Source organism: Rhipicephalus sanguineus, chromosome 9, assembly GCF_013339695.2.
Source record: "Rhipicephalus sanguineus isolate Rsan-2018 chromosome 9, BIME_Rsan_1.4, whole genome shotgun sequence".
Classification (NCBI taxonomy): domain Eukaryota; kingdom Metazoa; phylum Arthropoda; class Arachnida; order Ixodida; family Ixodidae; genus Rhipicephalus; species Rhipicephalus sanguineus.
Genome location: NC_051184.2, coordinates 115,457,773 through 115,483,233, shown reverse-complemented (window position 1 = coordinate 115,483,233; position 25,461 = coordinate 115,457,773). Strand labels below are relative to the sequence as shown.

Below are 25,461 nucleotides of genomic sequence, written 5' to 3'. Positions count from 1 at the left end.
AGTATTCAGGCCATTTGAAGAAAGACGCGACATGTGACGCGCCTCCGAAGTTCGCGTACACAATTGCGTACGCCGTGACTGAAGGGATTAATTCACTTTCCACTGCAAAAATGTGACACTTGTGTAGTTGTGTAATCAGACCTCGTTCTCCTTGCCCTCTTTCCACCAGGTGGGTGTACGTGTGAGTAGCACTGTCTGCAAGTTCGCCCAAGTGCTGGCCGAGCAGATGCAGGCGTCCTCTGACCTGACATACGCAGATGCAGTCGCTGAGCTGCTCTCCACATCCGTGCAGCCAGAGACGATGTCAGCCACCGCTGTGATCAAGGTGGTTGCGGCGGCTGTTGCCTATTTCTTTGCCATCGTTTGCAATCCGATCCACTATGGGCCATCCCGCAAGTACACGGCCGCCTGCATCTGCCTCCGTCTACTGTCCACGCTGTGTTCACGCTCGGTTGCACAGCACTTGGCGCTCCGCAATTTGCTTTCAGGGGCATTGGACCATAAGGTGAGACCCACTTGCACACTGTGAAGTTGATAACTAGTATTTCATGCTTGGCAGACAGTGCTGCAGAAGCAGTGCAGCCATAAGCACACATTTTGTGAGCTAAGGCCACAGTCAATCACACAGAACACTGGGGCGGCCATCACCTAGGAAGAAGTGCCCATTTAGTCCATATAAGACGTTGTTCGCTACAAGCATGACGGCTTAAAGTAACAGCACAGACCTGCTTATACGAGATATGTGTCTGTATGACTGAGCAGCCAGTATAAACGATGGACTGTCGCAACAATAAAATGCCCCATAAACGTTATGCATTTCCTTCCTAACTGCTCTGTAATGGATATGAAACACTGCGCGTATTAACGAAAATTCTTGATTAGCAAAACAAGTGAAAAAAAACCTATTCTTTTATGACAAAGAACGATAAATCGGTGCGCAGATATGTAATATGTAAACACAGACAATGCATCGCAGTAAAATTAAAGCTATTCAATGCCTTATTAGCCTGCTGAATTTTTTTTCTTAGTGCTAGCTTCCTCCGTTAGTGATCTTCGATTTAAGACATTTGCATTTGATAGCTTACATATAAGCATGCTAGATTAATACAGTTATGCAAAGGTAATATATTTAGACAAACATACAAAGAACTGACAGAGGTTGCGGCAACCAAGCAGGAAGTAGTCAACGTGATAATTTCTTGTGTTTTACATGCCGAAACCATGATATCATTATGTGGCACGCCGCAGTGGAGGGCTCCAGAAATTTAGACCATCTGGTGGTCTTTAATGTGCACTGCATCGCACAGTACACAGGGCTCTAGCATTTTGCCTCCATTGAAATGTGGAGCATGGAAGTTGAATGTGGAGCAAGGAAGTACCAGTGCGAACAGACACTCACAAGAGAAACGAAGCGTACACGCAAGCACTGACTGACAACTGGATTTATTGGCAGAATAACGCACCTTATAAATGCCAGAGTGAAGCATGGGAAAAAGTGAGGAATGAGATAACAAGGTTTAACAAAGTACGGCGCCAAAAACGCAAACAACTCGAAGCAACCAACCAAGGAATGAGCGCAACAGAACGTCATCTTTAATTTTCCTTTGCAATCTGAAACCCGGTAGCCGCATTCATAAGATAAAATACAGCATCCAAGAGAGCAAGAAAGGGTGCCAACGCACTTGTTACCAAATTTAGGCTTCTAAACTAATGCGCGCAGTCTTGTCTTTGCTCCGGTCTAGAATCATCAGCCCTTCAAACCAGGCCACACAACCTTTGCACTTACAGACATGCCTCACTTAGTGTGCATACTTGTCTCCTAGTTTTTCCAATTTTTGTGCCTGTTCCCCTAAACGATCATTGACACAGTGTCCAGTATTTCTGACATGGCCGCGTGGCCGTAAAATGTGACCGCCACGACCCCGATTGAACCCGTGACTTTCTATCAGCAGCCGAATACTGTAATCACTATTCACGACTTTCGGCCATGATGGCGCTGCTGGCGCCACCACACGGCAACCAGCATAAGTCGGGATCTTGTTATCGTAGCCTCCGAGATTAGCCGGCGTTGCTACGGCCGTTCCATTCGCACGCAGAGCGCGTAATCGGAGAGAGCGGCCGCCGCACCCCGCCGCTGCACCGCGGCGCGCGCTCCCCATGGCCCGCTTCCCCCGACGCGGGCACGCGCGGGGCGAAAGCTCGGCAATCGCAGCCTCTGTGCGACGCGTAATAGAAAATTGCCGCCCACATATGTGCCGACTTTTTGAGACGGAACGCAGCGCACACAAGCGAGATATTTGTATTTCTTTTACTTTATGCGTTGTCACTTTGCGTTTTTGCATACGTGAAAAAGTCGCGCCTTTTACCCGTACCTTAGACGCTAAGCAGCGTTTGCGTCGAAATGAAACGCTAGCCATCACTTTGCACGGCGTTACGAGACGCGCGCCAAACCGGACGCTCCGCCCCCGTAGCTTTCCCTTCATTGCCACAAAAAGTTGTCCCCGAGTTTAGATGAAATTTTCCGCGGTAGCAGCTTCTGTTTTTAATTACTTTTTAATTACGTACCTGAACTTCTTTGCAGCTGCAGCAAGGCGTAGATGCACGTTGGATGCGTGCTACGTGCCAACACGGTTGATGTCGTGACTGAAATCGCACGCTGTGTCAGGCAGACGAGCCAAACGAGCGCCCCGCGAGCCTTGGGAAACATCGCCATCTCGCGGCGCCTTCAGGAGGCGACAAAATTACGCTTCTCCGCTGGGCGACGCGCCGAATGGGACGGCCGTAGCAACGGCGCGCCGCCGGCTAATCTCGAAGGCCATGCTCGTTATAGAACGAAAACTTGTCTGGCGTCTACGTGCAAGCTGTGCTTAGTCGTCATTGTGTCCTGCAACTTCTTGCATCCGCGGCAAGTGGATTACGATGAATTTTGTTGACGAACACCTTTGCACTTCAGTAATCGGTAAATGGTACAAGAGCACTTGCATCTGCTGCATGCCGCAATGCTGAAACAGTACCATGAAAGGCGTCGAAAGCGTAATCAGTTTTCCTTTGGACAGGCAGTAGGATATTAACTGGCTTAGCAAAACATTTTCTTGGGCTAGTTGATTCATGACTTCTGAAGGAAAAATTGTAGCGCAAAACAACACAAGGACAGACAAAGCACACGGGACCGGCGACAGTCCTGTGCTTTGTCTGTCCTTGTTTCGTTTTGCACTACAATTTTTCCTTCAGAAGATATTAACTGCGCTTCGGAAAGCTTGTTACAAAAAAAATTCTAGTTTACAGTGTGCATTTCAAATCAACTGGCTATTGGTATGCAGCTGAATTGCTCGGATTTACGTGCCAAAATTAGATATGATTATGAGACATGCCGTAGTGAGGAGCTCTGGATTGTGACCACCTGGGTTCTTTAATGTGCTCCTGAATCTAAGCATAAGGGTGTTCTTTTGCATTTTGCCCCCATCCAAACTTGGCCGTCGTGGCCAGGAATTGAACCCGCGTCATCGAACTCGGCAGCGTGACACCTTATGTGCTGTGCTACCACTGTGGTAATACCGGGACACAACAGCTGATCGCTGTTGGTTTACGTTTGATTTACAAGAAACGATCAATAAAACTACGTCTTTGCAAGTGAAAAAGGCATCACAACAGCTGCCGCAACTGACGCCTGTGAGCTGCAGCTGGGCGGCGCGCTGCTGCTCCACGATCGATCTCGGAGCACTCAAATTTTTGCAACACGATTGAGTTTGTACTCTTATACCATGCTTTGACATGCACAATCAGTTTTCCGACATCCTCATATGTAAAGGTGGAAGCAAAGCAAACTGGTTGGGTGAGCCGGCGTGTGCAACATTGCTGTTTACCTGTGAAATGCCCTCGCATCATGGTCCCCAATCTCACAAGTGGCTTGGAAGCTGCCGCTGCATTGAACAAGTACCAGACTGGAAGCACCACCTCATTGAATTAGGAATTAGTTCGTATAATAAACAATTGTAGCCTATCTTTTTCATGCCGCCACTAGCAGGGATGCTGGTGGCACCATCGGCACAGCGTTACTGGTCTCCTGTGCTGCTTATGGCCGTGGCTACATGGCCATGCAATCGCCAGACCGAATGAATGATGAAAATCTGCCGAGTTTGAGACACACCAGACGCCCAATCCGGCGGCCCATTATGACAAAACATCACCATTCGGGTTGCTGCACCAGCACATCGGAGGTCGAATCGGACGCAAAATTATACTGTGCGCCTCATACTTTATGCACTCAAGCGCGAGCTGCATCCTGAATGAGAAGTTAAATGTCGTGAAAAATTATCCTAGCTTGCAAGTGGAAGCAACCAGTGACAACACAGGCGGTGATGGCTCCGTGTGTACAGATGATCAATGGGTGACAGCCATATTGGATCTCTTGTGGCGCCCCCTGTAGTCATTGAAAGTTTGAATGCCACCACGGCAGTTTAGTCAGTGTGATATATCTGCCATTAGGGTTAACAAAAAGATTTTTCTTTGTGCACACATACTGACAACACTTGTATTGACGAGGCGTTGTCAGTGTGTTTGCTCAATAGTTGGCAGAGCAGCACAGCACACACCACTTACTGGGCATCGCAGCATAGCACGATAAAACACTCAATGGCAAATGATTTGGTTGACCGTGACAGCTATGCTTACACCGCAACTGCCAACAAAGCACTGCATCCACAGCAGAGCGACGGCGGTGCAGGGAGGCAGCAGTGATGGCCAGCAGGAAGTGACATCACATTGTTAGGGCAGGCCTGGAAGTTATTAGAAGGCGTTGGTGAAAGACACCGACTGTTCTACAAACATTGCGTACCTGAGGCGTATGTTTCAGCACCTTCCAGATTGTACATGAGCATCAGTGATGGACTCTAGAACCTAGTGTGATGCATGTATAAAGACACATTTCGCCGCTGATTAGTTTCTTAACTACCGATGACTGTACGCTGTTGTTTTGCAGTGTGATTTGTTTGATTTGTTGGGCACAGTTTCGCCCAATAAACAGTTAGACTTTAAAGGCTTCGGATTCTGCGTCCTTCATCATTACGACCACGCGATATTTGATTGAGGTGCTAGGTATCAATCCTAGTGCTTTTCGTGCGACTCAAGCCACCTTTCTGAATCCTCCCATGATCCTGCACGGGCGTCTGATTCTGCAGGCATTTGGTGGGCAGTGGCACCACGGACCCGAGACAGGGGAGGGTTCCTACCCCTCCCGTTGCCTTGCCATGCGCGGCTGAGCCGTATCCAGGGAAAAGGGAATCCTGGGAGTTGAGCCGGCGCCGGGTGATTGAACTTTTAAGGTCCCTTGGCAGAGGCAACACACCTCTTTGGCCCCGGCTTCACGTAGATAGATGGCACCCCTGGATAGACCCACCCAGGGGAAGTCTGCAGTCGCCTTTTTCTGTCTTTCTTCCCCTAGGTCTCTTCTTTCTCACTTTTATCTTTCCTCCCTTCCACTTACCTCTAGTCTTCTTGGCGGCAAGACTTAAGTGTGGCTATCCTATCTTGGATATACCATACTGGATTATAGTAACAGCGTACTACTGGCGCTGTGCAGACCTGTTTACGTGTTCTGTCACGTTCCCTTGCTGGGCTCCATGGTGGGCGGTAGGTGTCATCGTCGAGCAAGTCACTTGTTTCCTTGGGATCCTCGAACCCTTTCTCAGCAGATCGCCCCCGTAAAAGGTGGCGCACCGATTCAACTTCTCCGTTACTTTTAAAAAAGCAAGATGCATTCCCCAAGTACCACGTCATTCATTGTGAGAACTCAGATAAGAAAGCTCTGGACATTTCACCGTTCCTAGTGTCGAAGTGCCTCACTGAGACCATCGAAGGTGGTCTCAGTGAGGCACTCGATGATGAACTCTTGGCTGGCTGGAAAGATGACAGCGTCATACAGGTACAGGGTATCAAAATCAGGAGAGAAAACAGAGAAATTCCAACCAAGCACATAATCTTTACCTTTGTGTGTTGCACACCTCAAGGTGAAATAGCAGCTGGCTACCTCAAATTGTCTGCGAGATTCTACATTCCAAATCCGCAGAGCCGCTCTAAATGCCAAGGATTTGGCCATGCTTCGCAGAGTTGCCGAGGGCAGCTTACCTGGGCAAAGCGCAGCATCACGGGACACTCTGCTGTTAGTCACTGCTAGTGTTAGTCTAGTGGCCCTGACTAATACTCTCTGGTTTGCATGCACACAAACACCCCAATAAAGTGGACAAAAGGACGACCGCTGCCGTAGCTCTATTGGTAGAGCATCGGGCGCGTTATCTGAAGGTTGCAGGTTCAGTTCCTGCTGACAGCATGTTTTCTTCTCGCCCACTTTACTTTCTTCACATTTATGTCATAATTACTATACAATACATTTAAAACAGTACTATTAACATCCCCCATACCTTCCTTGGCTTCATTATCTGTTGTTTTGATTAAGGTTGTATCAAACATGGTGGTTTGGAATGCTGAGAGATTTCTCACACTTATTGGAACTTTAGCGCACACACACGAGGACACACAAGAAAGAACACGGACCAGCGCAGACTATCAACTCTCCCACTTAAGTGTGCTAGGTAGGATGTTGACCATAATTAAAAATTACTGTTCTAATCGCACATTTCATGTTCGAGTTGCAATGTTTTGTCGCGACTAGTATTTGTGCAGGAAACCTCACAAGAGAGTACGAGTGAGCCTCAGTGCTCACTTGTACTATCTTTATTATAAAAATGAATTCTCTTCATCTGTAGATCCCACGCCACATGTTTTATTCAACATATGTTGACGATGTGCAGATAGGATTTAAATCGTGTTCTCTAGCAATCTGGGAGTGACACGTCCAGCTTGGTCGCCACAAGGTCTCCAAATTTGCCGATGAGAATGGGCTCAGACTGAACCCACAAAAAGCACCTGCGTCCTTTTCTCTTTAGAAAAAGAGGCCTGCATCTTAATCCTGAAATTGTGCAGGTTGAGCGTCTGCCTGTAAACAGAGAGCATAAATTTCTAGGCATAATTTTGGAAGCGAAGTTAACCTTTGCGCTTGAACATATCTTAAAAATAAATGCATGAAAAGAATGAATGTCTGAAAGGTGCTGTCATGCACAACCTGGGATAGCGACTAAAAATGCTTCGTGAATAATAAAACTCATTGCTAGGCTAAATAGGTAAATTATAGGAAAGCTGTGCAACTTGGGACAAGACATACACTTGTCTTATGAACCAGTATAAAAGCCTTATGCGTACACAACTAGAGACCATGGAGCCATAGTTTACCAGTATGCCACTCTAACCGCTCTAGAATGTTGGACCCTGTCTGCCATATTGGCGTCCACTTGTCCACAGGTGCCTTAGGACAAGCCCTGTAGAAAGTCTTCACATTGAATCAGATGAGTGGTCACTTCATATTAAGAGGCCATATTCAGCTTTTCTTAGAGTATTTTAGAAAAAACACAAACACTGATCACCCACCGTATTCTACCGTAAATGACCTGTCAAGCTCACATCTTTTCCATAATCGTCCTGCTGTGCCTTTCTCACTGCGTGCAGTGATTCCAACCCTGCGCCAAAGAAAGCCAAATTGCATTTACTACGCTATCCTGATAAAATCGATGTAAATTGCGCCAAACTGCGCCAGAGTCTCGGGTTTGGTGGCGTCGTCACGGGCAATCACACCGCCGGCGCGTCAAAATATGTGTAGCTTGATCTTGAGGCTGCCAAAGTCACAACCACGTAGCAAGAATTATTCTGCAGATGAAACAGCGCTCGCGCATGCATTCCGAGTAAACAACGAGGATATGCACGGTGCCGAAGCAGCATCTGTTGTGCAAGTCGGCTCTCTCCGCAGAGACACACACAGGGTGCAACTGGGAATGCGTTCTTTGTCTAGTGTCGCTATCTGCTCACAGTTTTCACATACCTGCCAAGTCTCCCGGATTTTCCGGGAGACTTCCGGATTTCAACCATTTCTTACGTGTGAAACCTCGTTAATACATACCTGACGGGAACGCGGCATAACTACGTACTAAACGGTAGTACGCATTAACCAGCAGGTACTAATTTGCGTCTCCTGACGTGCGCCATCACCGCCAACATAGAAATAAATACAGTACCACAGCAGAAGTACCCACCACAACGCCTTCTCTTTATTTTTGCGCAGAAAAGATTCTGGCTCTCTCGCACGACCGTCCTATTTGCAATGCCCACGAACTATAGGTGGCGCGCTGTGCGATTCAAGATGGCACCAGGAGGAGGGTCAACCCGTTTGTTAGCATAGGAGCAGATAGGACGTGCGAACGTACGGCCCGTGCCACTTTCACCGGATGAAGTCATGAGCTGTAATGAAATGGATATGAGACCAAAATACTTTCCCAAACCATGGAAAGCGCTAAGTGCTCGCCACCTATTATTTAAATGCTGTGGTGTGAAAGGTTATATTTCAACGCCGTTACCGTGCATCAAGAATGCTTTGCGAAATCCTGTGCGTGATACAGAAAACTGCATGAACTATATTGACGTATGACTGAACGGCACTCCGAGGTAGTACGTACCGAGCCTGCCTGACGGATTTGCCGCAGTAGTAGGCCGCTAGCGAGTATACATTGCCCTCGCTGCTGCACGGGAATGCATGGGGGGATGAGGGTCTCAAAATTTTTTTTTATTTATTATCCTATCTTAATGAAACTGGCATGTATGGGTATCATTGAATGGAGGTTTCAAATCTGCAAACATATTTCGAGTATTTCATTTAGAAAGGAAGTTATGACAAATTTCGTCATTGTAATTAGGTAATTCCTTACGGGTCGTTATGGTAACTTAGAATACAAAAGGTTGCTTTTCGGGACTACGTGGTTCTTCTAAAAGGTCCACCTCACAGGCTAAAGCAAATCAGATGTCAAAACAGCTGTTTCTTTGATCAGAAATAATTTTCAAACTTGGAAGGTAAAAGTTAGCTTCCATTAATTAGCTGGTACTTATCAAATAATTACAATTGCATCAATGTTCAGAAAAAAAGAAAAGCTTTAGCCTGTAGTTCAGGTGCTGCTGAAAAAATGATACCAAGTTTGTTTAAATATGTTCATAGAAACCTCTTCAAAACTTCTGTAAGGCAGATTCACTTCACAAAATAACAAAGCTGAGAAAATCGCGTTTCAAGATTTAAAAACATTTTAAATTTAATCTTTTGAGCATGTAAGAAAAAGAAAGGCCATTTTGCCATAACATAGTATTTTTCCAGAGCATAATTTGGACTACAAATACTTGAAATAGTGATTTCCAAAAGTTGACAATTTTTACGATTTTTTGCTATTTTAAGACCCTCGTCCCCCCTTAACGTGGTGATGGTTAGCAAACACATATTACGCCGTTGTCATTACTTGCGCAATCAGGAAGGCGGAGTTACTTCTTCAACACAATGCTAGCGTTCAACATCCCATTCAGTAGCGCTGTGTCACCGCCACGCTCAGATTATAGTCGTGTGCAATTCACTTCACTCAGATGTTACAGGTTCGATCAGCACAATCGAAACATTAATATCGAAAAGAATGCACACGTATGTTTTTCGCAACGTCGAATTGCGAAAAATTCATCGAACAACAATGCCGTTTTGAAGATAACGGTGAAGTATAGGAGAAGTTAGCCGAGAGGCGTGGATTGTGGCCTTGACTGTACGTTTTATCGCTCTAACCATTTCACTTCGCTGGTCGAGCTCTAGCGTGTTGGCGGCATCCGGCGCTCCATAATATCCACAATAATTGTGCTACATGCAATGCACAAGAAGAACTATGCTTTTATTTTGATCTCGCTCAAGGATATATACATTAAATACAATCAAAGTGACTTACGAGCATGAAAAACATTAACACACAAGGGGACGTGAAGTTCAACTCGCTCCTCGTGAGTTAGCAGCTGATCGTTCATCGTCGCTGCCACTCTCGGTGCTTGCACAGCCTTCTACGTCCGGTGAAAAATCCTCGTCGTCAAGATGGTTTCTTTCAACGACTTCGACCATTCCGCGTCACCATGTTTACAATTAGGGAGACGCCTGGGCGCGGAGAACATTTTGATCTCAAACCAGTCAACAAGCAAATCCCTTGCAGTGTGCTGCCACCTATCAACAAACATACAAAAACAAGCGGCGCAGCACTGGCTATGAAACCAACACACTGTTGAACAACGGCGTTGAGAGCGTTCGCTCCACGAAAGGCGTGTTGCGGACGTGTCCTCGAATGACTGAAGCATTGCTCGCACGATTCATAACAGCGCTTTCCTGACAAAGGATAGAGGCCCTATTTTAATGTATCGCGAACTTGAGATTGCTCAGTTATAGAAGAGCACATCGCGAACCTGCCCGACCTGCCGCGTACAATGTTATGGGATTCATGCACTACAAAAACACTGACGAATGCTATATGGAAGTAAAACAGGATGAGTTTCAACTGAAAATGTAAGCCGATAACATTTAACTAACCTATGTGGTTACAGAAAACCTCGCGAAGCTGATATGTGTATGCTGTGGGCTATCACTGAACGCGTGAGTTGGCACGTATTTTCACGAAAACTTCGCTTCTCGCTAGAACGAATCAGATTTCTCGTGTCACAGAGGACTCGGTTTGTTCACTGATGCAGGAAACATGCAAAGTCGTAGTGTTCCTTTCTTGCCAACGCCTTAACACTGAGGCTAGCACAGCCGACCAAGGGAGCGACTGCGTAGTGCTGCAATTTGGTCGTCTACTAACCCTCCTCGAGAGGACGCCCCTGAATTCCGCTTGGCAGCGTGACAGTCTACGGGCATTGCAAATAGTGCGCAGTGGAGATACCAAGGCGCATTTTGAAACTATTGCAGGGTCCGCGATACGCAGCGGCTGACATAGCGACAGAGCGGACAGTATCGGCTCGCCGCAATACATGCGTACGTGTCTGCATCGTGATCTGCCACTAAGCGAAAACTGACAAGTTTCATTGAAACACGGTACGGCCGCGTGGTGCCGATCGTCCGTGGCTAGTTGCGTGCAGCGCGTCGCCTACCAGGCTCACGCCGTCACTGCGGTGCAGGGCCGCTTGCTGTACCGTACACGCACGCTTGCCGTGTGAATGTTCTTCGCACCCACTCCACAGCAGACCGTGCACAGATGCGGCGGTTAGCTAGTTGGGTTATCGCAGCGACGACAAGCTTTCTGCAAGCGATGTGCACACTGCATCCCCACGTGCCCTAGCGCTCCTGGTAGCGGACGGAGGCGCGTTTAGGCGGCCGTCTAACGGAAGCGTGCAGTATGGTTACAACAGCGCTACGCTTGCTGTACCGTACGCGCGCTTGGCGTGAAATTGCCAATGCAGCGAGGTTTTTCGGCGCCCGTGACGCTCAACTCGGCAACAGTAAGCTGCTTTCGTTTCTACAAAGCAGGGCGCACTTCAATGCCGTCCCGCACAACGAGGCGACAGTGATTGGCGGCCCAGCGCGCTCAGGTTGTCGCCTATCAAAATCGTGCAGTAGGCTTAAGGTAGCGCTACGCCACACGCGTGCCCGAGGCAGATAGCTGAAGGTGATAGGGTTGCTGGCGATAAGTCATACTGGCGCAGTCGTCGGCAGCCACCATCACGCCTTGGTTCTTTCCCAATGCTTATCCGCAAAGGCGTCACCGCAATCGCGCGGAAGTTGGAATCATTGATCGACTGATCTCTGCGATTCTAGAAAAGATAGAAGACATTTTGCGGCACATTTTGGCGTCAGCAAGTTCAGCGGCGCTGTAGACATTTATGGCAGAAAAAGTTATCGCGGTACACGCAGGTACGCACTAACCGGTAGGCATAGGACGAACCACTACGTCTTAAGCGGTCAGCGAATGCATCAATCTCTATGAAACTCAGTTGGGGATTCGTCCCAACTACGTTTTAACCGTTAGTACGGTTAAAGCGGGTACGTATTAATGAGGTTTTGTGTACGATTGGCAGGAAAATCTCCCGGAAATCGAAATGTCTGTGTGTGATCTGGCTTCACTGACAAATTCCAACCCAATCCGATACAGGCATATCTGAACATGATGTAAACCAATTTGGGAGACGATGTAAATGTACCATAGAATCTCGGTGATACGAAGCCGGCTATACGAATCGTGAAATTCCCCAGCCAAATTTCACTGTGTCATATGGGCCCAAATTCGAATGTTCGAACACTTTCCCCGTCGCGGCGAGTGATACGAACTTTGGTACCGAAACCATCGAGCGACGGCCGAGAGCAGCATGCTGGAACCTTTGGATGTATGTGCATGGCCGGCGCACACATTCTCAGAACTGTGGTTATCGTATGCCACAACCGCACTGGATAAAACAGCGATCGCTCTTGACATGATCACGTATGGCGACAACGAAACTGACGGAACTCCAAAAGTGCACGCGCATTTAACGCTCACCCAATCAAAGCGACGCTGCTTTCCGCAAACGCAGCGGACAATACCATGGCAGATGCATCATAGATCGCAGCAAACAACGTAGTTTTGAAGGCACGTGCGAGGCCAGCGCACACGGATTGAAAACAGAACTACCGTTTGCCGCAACCGCCGCGCGTGAAACCGCGGTCACTATCGACGCGATCACCAATAACGACTACGAGCTCCGAAGGTACGGCTAACGCAGCGGTAGATTAAAGACAATAAAATCGTAAAAAAGGCACGAAGTGTTTCGCCATTCTTGTCGATCTTCCCTTATGACTATGGTGGAGCGGACTTTGGCACTTAGTTTTCAGATGGCCTCAAGCGAAGCTTTGACGCGCGCTTTTTCAGCAGCCAGCTGCATGCGCCGTTTCTTATTGGTCCGTTCAGTGGTTAAAGAAAGACATACACGAGTTCTTTCGACGGAAATGAATCCATTAGAATACAGCACTTAATGAACAAAATACATGGGTCGAGAATGAGGATGGGTGCAAAATGTTTTCTGCGTATATTGTAGTTTGAAAACAGATTTTGCTAGTTTTTTGATGATACGAAATTTCGGACGATACGAATAGTGTTTTCACTCCCTCTTGAAATTCGTATCACCGACATTCTACTGTAGTTGGGCAACCCTACCTGTGTTGTTCATTTGGCCACTCTAAGCCATTATACCACGACACCAATCTTTACACTTGGGGCTGTTCAGGACCCCCCCCCCCCTTCCTCTCCGTTTCGGAAATCTCCCGGATTCAGATTCCTTGAACTTGGCAGGTGTGTATTGAATATTTGCCAGCAAATGCCGCATCTGTGCCTGGGCTTTGCGGAGAAAGCCTGCTTGAAGTGTGCTGAAAATTATTAACTGATAGCATTAGCGATGCTAATGCCTGCACTCAGTTGAGACACATTTTCGTATAATTCATTTGTGATGCATTGCTTCTAAAAAAAATGGAGTTTCAGGGCTACGACTCATGATTACCTTTAGAAATTAATTGATTAATTAATCACCGCAGGTGTCTTGGAGATTTGGTTCGCGTCCACGGCGGAGCAGCGAGGCATTTCTGCGGCGGCCACGCTTTGTCCACCTCCTCGACGAGAATCAGAAGTTTGCAACGTCTATCAACTTCCCGCAGAGCCACTCGTCCATAGTGCGTGTTGGCGTCATTGGATCTGGTCTGCGGAGTGTGCCTCCACCGCCACCTATTGCGGACGAAGAGGTGGCGCTGAACAAGCAGCTCTTGCTGGAGGCGATCACGGCATGCTGTGCACTGCCCTGGCGCAATGACAGGTCGTCACCAACACGCACTTCTCCTGTGGGCGGCATGAAGATTGTCGCGCTGCTCCTAGTGAGATGATATCGTCGGACGTCATGTTCAATGGGCTTCCTTGGCCAGACGAGGATTTCCTCAAGGTAATTTGTAGTATCTCTTTATGATAATGAAATGTGCTATATTTTATACAAGAATAAAAGGTCATGGTACTAGCGAAATAAGAGATGGGGACGAGATGAAAAACACGGACTTCAACTAAAAAAAAGTTGAAGTCTAGCGTGGTCCCGTTTTTCTTCATGTCATCCCGCCTCCTGTTTCACTAGTACCATGACTTTTATTTTTCGAAAACAACTAGTCCATTTTCGATGGAAGCGAAAATGTTTGAGGCCCGTGTACTTAGACTTAGGTGCGTGTTAAAGAACCCCAGGTGGTCTAAATTTCCGGAGCCCTCCACTGCGACGTCTCTCATAATCATATTGTGGTTCTGGGACGTTAAACCCCTGATATTATTATCGAAAACAACTAGCCCAACTTTCGCCTTACTATTTTATAACCCTGTCACACGGGCCAACTCGGGGCCTTTTGCCAAATGAGTGCTCTTCAGCTCTAGTTGAAATTTATAACCGTGCTTATCACTGTGAAATTATTATTGTCAAGTGGTGCTTCTTTCTGACAACCATACCCCTGTTCTTTCTTTTTCAAGGGCTATTCCTGTTTCTTTTTGACTCGCCCATCGCCCAATTTGGCACACCGACCCCCTTCTCCCCCGCTTTCACAGTTGCCCTCTCCTCCTTTGTGGAGGAGAGGTATGAAGCATATACACACTGGCGCTAAGGAAAGCAGTTGCAGCCTTGACAAAGGCAAGTCCGCTTGTCGAAACGTTGGCTTACGAATTTTTCATCTTCAGCTCTAGTGTCATTCGCACAATGTCAGTGACGCTGGAGAACACACTCGCCATTAGTTTGTTTGGTGAACTTTGTGGGAGAGCACATGCGGCCATTTCCTTTCTTTAACGCTGGCGCGATCGGACTGGCGCGGGAGCCAAGAAGTCACTTGGAGAGTGAGCACTGTTGCCCCTTTTCTGGCAACCCCTTCAGTCCCACCACACCGCGTGCTAATCCTCGCTTCCCTGCTCACGGGAAAGGGTACTCCTCCCCTAAGAGGGAATCAATCCTCGCGGGGGAGGGAAACGGGAGGTGAATAATACAGCCAACCGGGCAGGGAGACGATGTCTCTGGCGCCGCTGGCCTCTGGGAACGACCCACGCACCGTGATCACCCCCGACTCGACCATCGACCGACGGAGTAAACGTTACCCTTTGTTTTCTGCAAGAGTGGACTATCCCTCTACGCGACGTTTACGCGTTATTGTTTGTGTAGCAATAAAGGGCTGTTTGTTGATCTAGCCTGTTGCCTTATTCGCCCGGACCCCTCGTAACTGCAATGACTCGCGCTAAGGGAAGGGGACGTTGACACGTGCACGGTACAACTGTGTGCGGCTGGAACCGGAGCTAGGCTTGTGCACCAGCCGTGCATAGGAGCGGACCCCTTCATCTGGCACCCAAAGTTAACGAATTTGACAACGTGGCTAGTTTTGTGGACCCGAGCGACTACAGACGCTCTGTCAACGTAGGACAACGGCATGTCTGAATTCCAGAAGAGTTCAAGAATTCCAGAATTCCAAGATTTGTTCATGTTGTCTGATGTCGCGTCGCAGAATGTCGGTCCTGTGGCTAACGCGGGGGCATTGTTTTGACTTTTTGACAGCGTAAATTTTGGTTGTTTCACGCGGGACAACCAGGATGTTGAAGCAACCGCGTTAGGATGGAGTAGGCCTACAACGGAGAGCGCCATGCCGGGCGCCCCGTCTCCTCGCGACGCGAACGGCGAGATGCTGCCACAAGTTGCTTTGGCACATGCCGCAGATGTGGTCGCGTCTTCGGGCAGTAGTGTGCCCTCGAGCGAGGTACTCTTGTAGAATGCGCTGTCAGTTATGCAGAGCTTAGCCAGTGCATTGCAGAACACATCGCAGGCCCTTTCGCAAAGCACGGGACCACGTGCCAAATTAGACATGCCTACCTACAGTGGCTACCATGACTGCAGGAGCGCGAATGAGTACCTCAACCGATTGCTCTACTATCAGCAGGCAATGGGGCTTCCCGACGGCGAACTGTCGCTAACAGAGCAAGCGGCCCGATGGTTCCGACTGACCGGACATTGCGCCCGCACGGTAGAAGAGTTCTGCGACGAATTCCTTCCGGCGAATTATGAGTGGCATTTGAGGATGGAGTTGGAGCTACGCACCCAGCATCCGGACGAATCCCTGCTGGATTACGTACGGGCGATGGACGAACTTTATCACCTCGCTAACCCTCTCAGCACCAACGCAGAGAAAGTCGAGCGCATTACACGGCAAGTGCACCCGACTTTTGCGGCGCACTTCAGGGGATGCAAGTTCGCAGACCTAGAAGAGCTCGCCGCCGAGGCGAAGCGCATACAAGGGGACATCCGTGGCACGAGCGTATCGCCCGCCTCCCCCGCAGCGCAGTCACTCGAGCCTCACTGCGCGTGGAACGGTGGCGCGGTCGGCTCAGAGGCGTTTAGTTTTGTTAGCTGATGAGCACATACCGCGTGGTTGAGAACTTTCAGATAGCGCTTTGGACCCCTACGCTTACGGCTTCATACGGCCCGTGCTGAGCCTGCATGACGTTCCGTGGCAGGAGAATGGGGTCAACAGACCAGACGAGCTGCGCAACGCAGAGCGAGGCCCACTGGATCGCGGCGACGAGCACCCAGGCCAGCGTGGTTTCTGCACTCTTGCTACCAGTGTGGCGCACCGGGCACATCGCCCGCGAATGCGGCCGCGCACCGGTTCAGGAGCAGACACGCAGTTCGGGAAACGAACGATGCTGCCAGTGAACTACGCTGGGCACCACGCGGCGATCAGTAGTTCTACCGATACGTTCGGATCACTAGCACCTACAGTCTGTGCGCAGGTGATGCCGTAGACTCGCCCGCACCGTTGAGTTAACAATAGCTCAAAAGAAGTTTGTAGTACATTTGGATACTAGGGCAAGCGCTTCATTATTTGGGGATGAGGTGTTGCACCATCTCCGCGAGAACAATATCCGCTTGAGACAAAGCAACACCACCTTCCGCCTTGCTTCCGGCACAGCACAATCGAGCGGTGCGGCTAGACTTGTGATCCGCTGGGAAAGACGCGTGAGGCAACAATGCTTTGTCCATCTTCCCAGGTTGTCAATGCCTCTAATCCTGGGTCGACACTTTCTCGCCAAGTCAGGTATTGTCATTGACATTGCAAGAATGTGTCTCTGTCGCGACCGAGAGCGCGACGGAGACGCACTAAAGCTTTTCTCGAAAGCACCCGCATTGACAAAGGCATGCCACCGGCAGGGAGAACCGCGAGTGAGAGAGGAGAAAAGCGTGCGGAGTAAGCGAGTAACCCCGCCAGAACAATGTGCCGCGGTACAGGGAAGGTCGTGCACTCGCTTTTGGCAGAGGCACAGAGCATGCCAGAAAGGGAAAGGGTGCAGCTGTCGTCGCTGTTGTACAAGTACGATGCGGTTTTTACTGACCGCCCAAGCCGCACTACGCTGGTCACGCACACAATTGAGACTGGTGATGCACAAACCTGGAAATGCAATCCCCGACCGATTAGCTTGGCTAAGCGGAAAGCACTTGACGCCACCTTGGACGAACACATTGACACAGGCGTGGTGGAAAGGTCAAACAGCCCATAGGGTTTCCCAGTTGTTCTAGTTCCAAAGAGGGATACTTATCGCCTTTGTGTAGACTACCACAGGCTGAATGAGGTTACGAAGAAGGACACATACCTTCCTTCCATCCATTTCATCGTTATTATCCAAGCTAGGCGGGGCGAAGTACTTTACAACGCTCCGATGCTAGTCGTAGATATTTTCAGGTCGAAATGGACGAGCAGGACGGAGAGAAGTCAGCTTTCACATGCCACAGGGGACTTTTGCAATTCTGGAGAATGTCTTTTAGCTTGGTAGGGGCTTCCACTACTTATCAAAAGCTGATGGACCAAGTTTTGGGAGATGCAAAGTGGCAGCACACCCTCGCATATCTAGATGACATAGTGGTTTACTCGAAAACGTTCGAAAAGCACTTGCGCCACTTCAGAGACGTTCTAGGAAAGCTGAGGACCGCGGGCATCACTCTAAAACCGAACAAAGCTCAGGTAGCGGCGACCCGAATAACATTGTTGGGATTCACGCTTTACAAGGGTCGCATTTTGCCGAATAAAGGTAAGCTTGAAGTGATATTCAGCTATCCGTTGCCAAAAGATACTGGCGAGCTGAGGCACTTTCTGGGGATGGCGAATTTCTATTTTAATGCTGTCGTGCGCGAAAGAACGAAAACAGGAAGGAAGGCAAATGAAACACGGCACAAACTATCAACCGTTGCCCATTCATTCCAGACTGTGCGGCAGTGCAGGCGCCTTTGACAAAGCTCTTTAGGAACGGCGAGCATTGTGCTTGTGGTCAATAGCAGGAGGCCGCACTGCGTCACATCACTAAGTTGCTGGCTAACACAGCTGAACCGCAGGTACCCGATTTGAACAGGGAGCTTGTGATTCAAACAGACACAAGCGACCTGGGTTTAGGAGCCATTTTGCTTCAGGAGCATGGAGATGCCCTCCAACCGATTGCGTTCGCAAGCTGTTCGTTGACACCGGCGGAGAGGAACTACTCAGTAACGGAGAAAGAGTGTCTCGCGATAGTTTTCGCTCTCCGTAAATTTGACTATTACATCGACGGAGTGGCGTTTGTTATTGAGATGGACCACATGGCGCACACGTGGTTTAGGCACTTGAACGAACCAAGTGGCCGCCTGGCTCGTTGGGCATTGCTGCTGCAGTAATACGGCGATCTGGGCGAGTTGGTATACTGACATCTTCAGGTAAATGTGCAGCGCGGCACAAAGGACACGAAACGGACACGACACTTGTCGTCCGTTTCTTGTCCTTTGTCTGTGCCGCGCTGCAAATTTACCTGAAGATGTTCCTGCAGTGTTACGACTTCACCGTGCACAACCGCAACGGCAAGAGCAATGCCGCGGCCGATGCACTATCGCGTGCTCTAGTCCGACACGAGGCAAGTCACAAGACTGACCCAAAACAGACCGAGAGCGAGACACTCGAAGTAGCGCTAACAGGAACAGTGGAACAAACGTCAGTTCAAGGCAAAAGCATGAACCACGGAGAGGCTGTTGTTAGTGCGGGAGTTGTTTCCAGCAGAAAGATCTGTTTTGTCGAAAGGTGTTCGACGGGCTCCGGGTGGTGGCCATCGCGCACACGGGGGCAGCTGGTATTGGTGTCTGTGCCGAGCGCTTGGCAGCAGCTGGTAATGCTGTGAGTGCACTGGATTCTTATCTACTGGAATCTGATGGCGTCCTGCTGAGGTACATCCCATCCGACGATGACACAAGTGCCAAGGAAGGTATAGCGGATATAATTTGTAGTAATTATGATATAAATGTGAAGAACGTAAAGTGGACGAAAAGATAACTTGCCGCCGGCAGCGACCAAACCTGCGACCTTCAATAACGAGTCCGATGCTCGGACGAGCATCGGATGCTTTATTCGAAGGTCGCAGGTTAAATAAATACAGTAATATTGAAAACTGATACGATTGTATTTTTAAAACAATGTTCTCTTATTACATAACATATGTTGTAATGCGTTAAAATGTTCTGTAACAAAAAAAGAGCTTGTTTCTCTAGTTTATAGGAAGTTTACAACCACGAATGCCAGGGGGAATGCCACAATCTGTGCCATGGCTTTGTTAACATCTAAGCAGCCATTGTCATTTGTACTATGGTTCATAGGGTTGGATGATGTGAATTCAAGGGGATATTCATAATGCTTGGTGCTCCAGCAGCACTGGGCACATCCGCCATTTTTTGTTGCGCGCCGTCGCGGAATCGCCTGCTAGCATCTCCATACGGAGAGGCTGAGCCGCAGTCATTGGCAAAGCTTTTGGACCAGAAAATGTGGCTGTTTCATTCGTCATCCAGCACGAAACAGTCGGCAGACCTCACTGTGCTGCCACAAAACGACGAGAACTCAATATCGGAGCTCTCCACACTTAAAAACTCATCCGGACAGCAGCTGCAAGAGGCGCATCGCTTCGCAAAGGTCGAACTGCTGTTCTCTATAGTGGCGTGCTATTCCGATCTGAGGTAGATGTTCAGAAAAGTGTTCGTTACAGAGAAGGTGTGATTGTCAAACTTCTAAGATAACCTTGCACTGCATACATCTCCATCGTATTTCTCACTGCGATTTACATGCGTCAAACAGTCGTTAGATATCGACACCACATTGTTTCTGCACGACCTGTGCAATGCCGTGCCGATTTCCTCGGCTCATTTCTTTAGCCACAAGTATCTCTACACCCTCCACAATAGCGCGTGTGTAGTTTTTTCGAAATAAACAAGGCATGGACATGTGCATGAGCAGTGCACCACAAACCAAACAAAAATACTAATCGCACATTTCAACTGTATAAAAAGAGAGCGGCCCGAGTAATGCTCTTTTGCTGCATAGTGGTTGTTTATAATGTTTTGGGGTCGCAATATCTCGCATGGATTTAGTATTGTCGTTCTGGTTTCCTTGAACGCTATACATGTGCATTCATTGACATATCTTTTTAAAATATATTGCGCTCTTTGCTTTCGCATGCCACAGATGCGTGCATAACCACGCGCTCTTGCGATCAGCGGAAAAATGAGTGCGATGATCTACCGAACAAACAGCTCCATCTACTGTACGGCTCCGTAACTCTTCGCTCCGTGCTCGCAGCGCACGCTGACCGAAGAGAGCAAAAGAAAAATAAAAGGAGAAGGATTAGTGGGTGTGAGCGAAGGGCAAACGCGGCATGCAGACTATGTACTTCAGCGCACACTGCCTTGCGAAGCTTGCAAAGAGATGCCTGTCGGAATCTTTGCGCCGATTGCATCTCGTGTGGTGGCACTGATTTACTGCGGACAAGCGCAGCAGTGTCTGTGGCACTGCCTACCCACGTTCTTATACGTAAATCGTTGCTTTCGTAGATCTGCAACAGCGACAAGCTACTGTTGATCAGTCATGCTCTCTTGGGCGTGTGCGACGTTTGCCGTGTCTTTTAAAATGCATATATCGTAATATTGTTCTGCAAGTGTAGCTTACATTGTAGGCGAACAACTAAATCGCACGGAGAAATAAGAACTGAGATTGAAGAGCGCTTTTGCACGCACCGTTCATTCTGAACCAAAGCACAGTGCCAGTCTTGTTGACGAAACAAGTTTGCGTTGGAACATTCTTGTTCTCCATTCAAGTAACTGATAAATTCGATTAAAAATAGTGTTACCTTGTTTCCGGCATTGTATATATTCCGGCAAGTATATGCGGTAATAGATCAGATCAATTAACTTTATTGATTGCCCTGCGAATTGGTAGGATGGACCTGGATCCCACCTAGGCTTCGACCAAGGGTAACAGTTACAAAAAAAGGGAAGCAAGAACAGGAAAAAGATGTGCTGACGTGAAAACAGCAAAAAACCGTTAACAATCGCAGTGGTCAGCTGTGCAAACCTCCACATTCCAGGAAACGGAGCTCCCTGTCAGCTGAATGCAGCGCTTGTCCTGTGTGATTGCTTTTTGTTGGCCGTGCTTTTTCGCGCTGTTTATCTTCAGTATGCATGCAGTACTTGTTTATATTGTTGCTTCTTTATTCTAGTGTCCCTTCTGCAAAACACACGTCATTTTGTGAATGCTACTCTGTCTACGTCCCCGGTGCAGCTCACGCAATTTTTTTTTTGTACCGTTGAATAGTTTACAAAAAAATGCAATGTACAGTAGAAACTGTTTAAACGAAATCTAAATGGACTGGTCAGAGATTCAGAAGGGTTGATGATCGGGCGAGTTGGTCATCCATGAACGTAGCGTGTATTAGCGCAGTACATAAAAGAAAGGAACACGACACAGACGTAGAGGTAGGTAGCCTACCTATCTCAACGTCTGTGTGTTCCTTTTACTTCTGTACCGCGCTAATACACACTACGTTCATGGTCAGAGATGTTGCATGTAGAAAGAGCTTTAATTACTGAACAATGTGTTATCTCTTAAATGGTACGGCAGTCAAATACAAAGCCTTGAAGAAGAAATTGTTTTGTTTACCCAGCAATTTCATTCAAGTGATTTCCTTTACCAAAATTCTGTCGTAAAGAATATTTTAACATTAATATAGAATAAGTGAATTGGGACCAGTTATTGCAAAATGAAAGCCTAATGGCACTTTACCTTGCAAGAAAATGAAAGTAGCAGAAAACGGTACACTAGCCATTTCTTTACCAAAATGTTCTGATGAACCCACAGCATGGAAGAGGCTCGGGGGGTCAAACAGTATTGCTTGTCTTTCTTAGACAGTTTTTGGAGCTCTCCGCTACAATATCTCATGTAAAACGTCATGCAGGTGACCATTGAGCGCGACCTGCACATCCAGGCTATGTTTGTGGACCACCCCATTTTGTGGGACCTCCTGCGACTGGTGGCATCGGTGCGGCCGTCGCTGTGCTACTGCAGTGTCCTTCTGCGTGCCGTCATGGCTGTGGCCATGACACACTGGCGCAACTGCCAGGAGAAGGCGGCCGCCTCCAGCCCCAAGCATCTCGAGACAACCCGCACAGTTCTACGCATCATGTCTCTGGGACAGCTGCTGCCACCGGCCATGAACAGTCTGGGTGAAGTGCTGCCACTCCTCAGCCCGTTTGAAGTCTTCTGCGTGCTCTCGGACGTGTGGCAGTACATGCGCAACAACGTCCCCAGCCCAGCACTGTTTACACACAAGAACCCCACGACTGGTGAACTGTGGCGTGAGTTCAAGACACCTGCTGCCGATCTCAAGTACATGGAGCGGCTGCGAGCCATCATGATCAGCAACATTCAGACGTGCGGACTGATCTTTCAGAAGTTCTTCAGTGTTGACCCATGAATCGGACATGGTTTATGCCACCAGTGGGTTACTCTTTTGGGCTGGTTGTTTCATGACTATGAGCAGGAAAAACAGGGCTATGTGACTGGATGAAGAAAGGACACAGACCATGGTGCTGACTAACAACCAGGGTTGTTAGTCAGCGTCTGTGTACTCTCTTGATCCTGTCGTTTAGCGCTGTTTTTTCTGCTCGTAATTATGCTAACAGTTTTGCTGCATGGCCACGGCGAGACATGAGAAGTGTTCCACACAGTTGACAGAGCTCTGTGAGCTAATTTTGTGCCACGCATACATTATGGTTTCTCATTCTGCTCAAATGAGGAACTATGACATAAGTTCCCATTTCTTTAGTTCATTACAGTGGGATGCCTTTTCAATAAACATTCACTCCACCAATGCAATTGTGTGTTCTTTTATGACTCACCTTTTTGAGCATAAGGTAACTATGGTTGGTTTCGATAAATTGCAGCTCATATGCCCCTGCTTATGTACTTTCGCAAATGTCTACCATGTGTCTTTGATGGCCATTAATGAGCCTTTAACAAGGAGACTGCTAAGCAACGATATTCTGTGGTGTGACAGTCTGTTCTTTTGATTCCCGGCTCTCTTTCGTGTGCTCACTTAGGCGCACCGCCCGTCTTTCCGCTCAGAAGGATTTTGTCCACTTGTGGAGAGCATGGTTGATTGCCACATTTCTCTCTCTGCATGACATACAAGGTCCCGAACGTCTCTAACGGTCTCTTGCCAGGGTTCCATTTCGACATAGTCCAAAAGGGCTTACTTTCACCTCAGAAACGTCACTCTCGACCTCCATTGAGTTCGGATGCCCTTTAGGTACATATATCGAAACAACCTGCATGCCCACCTGTTGACGTTCGTGGTCCACAGCCGACATTCCAAGGAGACCTTGCTTCTGGCCTCTCGAACTTCAAACAAGGACTATCTGACATCCCCCCATCATCTGTAGCAACAATGCCTCTGGTGGTTGGCACTGGCTGTGCCTCGGTGGTCTTGCTTTCCAGCGTTGCAACTTGTCTGTACACTTTTGCGAGGATTTCTCTGGAGGGCGGCATTCGCTGTGCCGTAGTGGTCGTTGCGCGCTTAGCAGAAACTTCCTTCGCCGCAGTTTGGCGCGCTGGTCTTCATCCACGTTTGCATGCTGGCCAGGCGAACGCTTGCACAATGAAGAATGCGTGCAGGTTCGGACAGGCTCTGGAGCGTGGTTGCGATTCGACATTGCAGCGTCTGCCATGCTGTTACCACAATCTGCAGTTCTGTGGTAACTAGGACAAAATGTGGTCGCGCTGGTGGTTCCGTACCGCATCCGTTTGCGTGAGCGCCACCATAGGTGCACCCTACGCCAAAGGCGGTAAAGTCTTCCGAAGGTATCTTGCTGCTTCAGTCACGCTGGTCGCCGTTGCCAGTTATATCTGATGTCATGATGTCACATTTCATTCCATGAGTATGCGACATGAAAAGTACTGCCACATCATCTTGGTGTGTAGCCTTGCTAAGTATGTTTTAGACTTTAGGCGCAGATGTGTAGCTCAGCATTGAAGTGTGATTTCAGAAAGTAGTTCTTGTAAAAGGTGTATGGTTAGCATGCATAAGATAAAGAAACTTTTTTTTTAATGATGTGTAGTAAGTACTCTGAACACAAGAAACCACCATAAAATCACAAACCGGTTTAATATAAGCATGCCTAGCTTGCAAATGGAATTCACTTCTTAAATGCATTTGTATAGCAGCAAGGCCTGCTTTACTTCTGATATTGGTCACTGTTGCTAATAGCTTAGTCCCCTCTTATCTCCTTAGGTACATGTCACCGAATATCAAGGACTCTGAGGCCACTTGTGATTTAGTATTATGTCACATCATGAACATCTACTTTCTATCTTCTTTGAACATTTCATATAGCTTTTATTATGGGGTGTGCGAATATTCGAAATTTCGAATATTTTTCGAATAGTGTTTGCTATTCGATTCGATTCGCACTGGAATTTTACTATTCGAACTTCCCAAAAACAAATACAGTCAAGTCCGATTGAAAGTGACCCCTTCAGATTTCAATAGGCTTCACCTCGTACACCCTCATTTTGCGGCAAAGCTGCCTTTCAAGCTCCGTTACGGTCGAATTTTGCCAAGAGACAGTCAACGTCCAGTTGGAAGTGGTCCCTAGATTTTCAATATGCTTCACCTCATTACACTCCGGTATTGCGGCAAAGCTGCCTTTCAAGCTCTGTTACTGTCGAACTTTGCCAAAACACAACGTCCGATTGGAAGCGGTCTCTAGATTTTTCAATATGCTTCACCTCATCACACCCCGGTATTGCGGCAAAGCTGCCTTTCAAGCTCTGCTACGGTCGCAAATGTACTAACTCAAGAAAACGCTGGTTCTAACATGGAGATGGAAGATGTGGCAGAGGTGGGGGCTCAATTAATGCTGTTTTGGACCTGAAATTTGGGCAGGAAGTCCGAAAAATCGGAAGCAAAAGCTTTTTAGCATAAAAAATTTCAGATGTTCTTATTATATATCGATGTCTACGAGGCAGATTTGGAGCGCCGGACTTGAAGGGAGCACACCCTTGTCCGCCACATCAGTTGGGCTTCCACAGAAGTTGAAAGAGGAGGAGAGGCTGAGGAAATGGCATCTTTGCCTATCACGTGTAAAGTGTTGTCGGCAAAACTTTGGTGGCACCAAATCATATAGATAAATAGAATTCGGCCTCTACATTGCCTCATTCTT

The 25,461-nt window shown here is 48.1% G+C and overlaps 1 protein-coding gene across 1 annotated transcript in view; it reads left to right on the top strand.

The window, feature by feature from the left end:
• Positions 1-22,722, top strand: part of LOC119406053 (integrator complex subunit 5-like) — a 49,235-nt gene extending 26,513 nt beyond the window's left edge. Inside the window, 4 exon segments of the mRNA XM_037672900.2 lie at positions 170-505; positions 13,445-13,781; positions 13,784-13,842; positions 22,197-22,722. Coding sequence (XP_037528828.2) covers positions 170-505; positions 13,445-13,781; positions 13,784-13,842; positions 22,197-22,715 — 1,251 coding nt within the window. The 3' untranslated portion in view covers positions 22,716-22,722.
• The last annotated feature ends 2,739 nt before the right edge of the window (positions 22,723-25,461 follow it).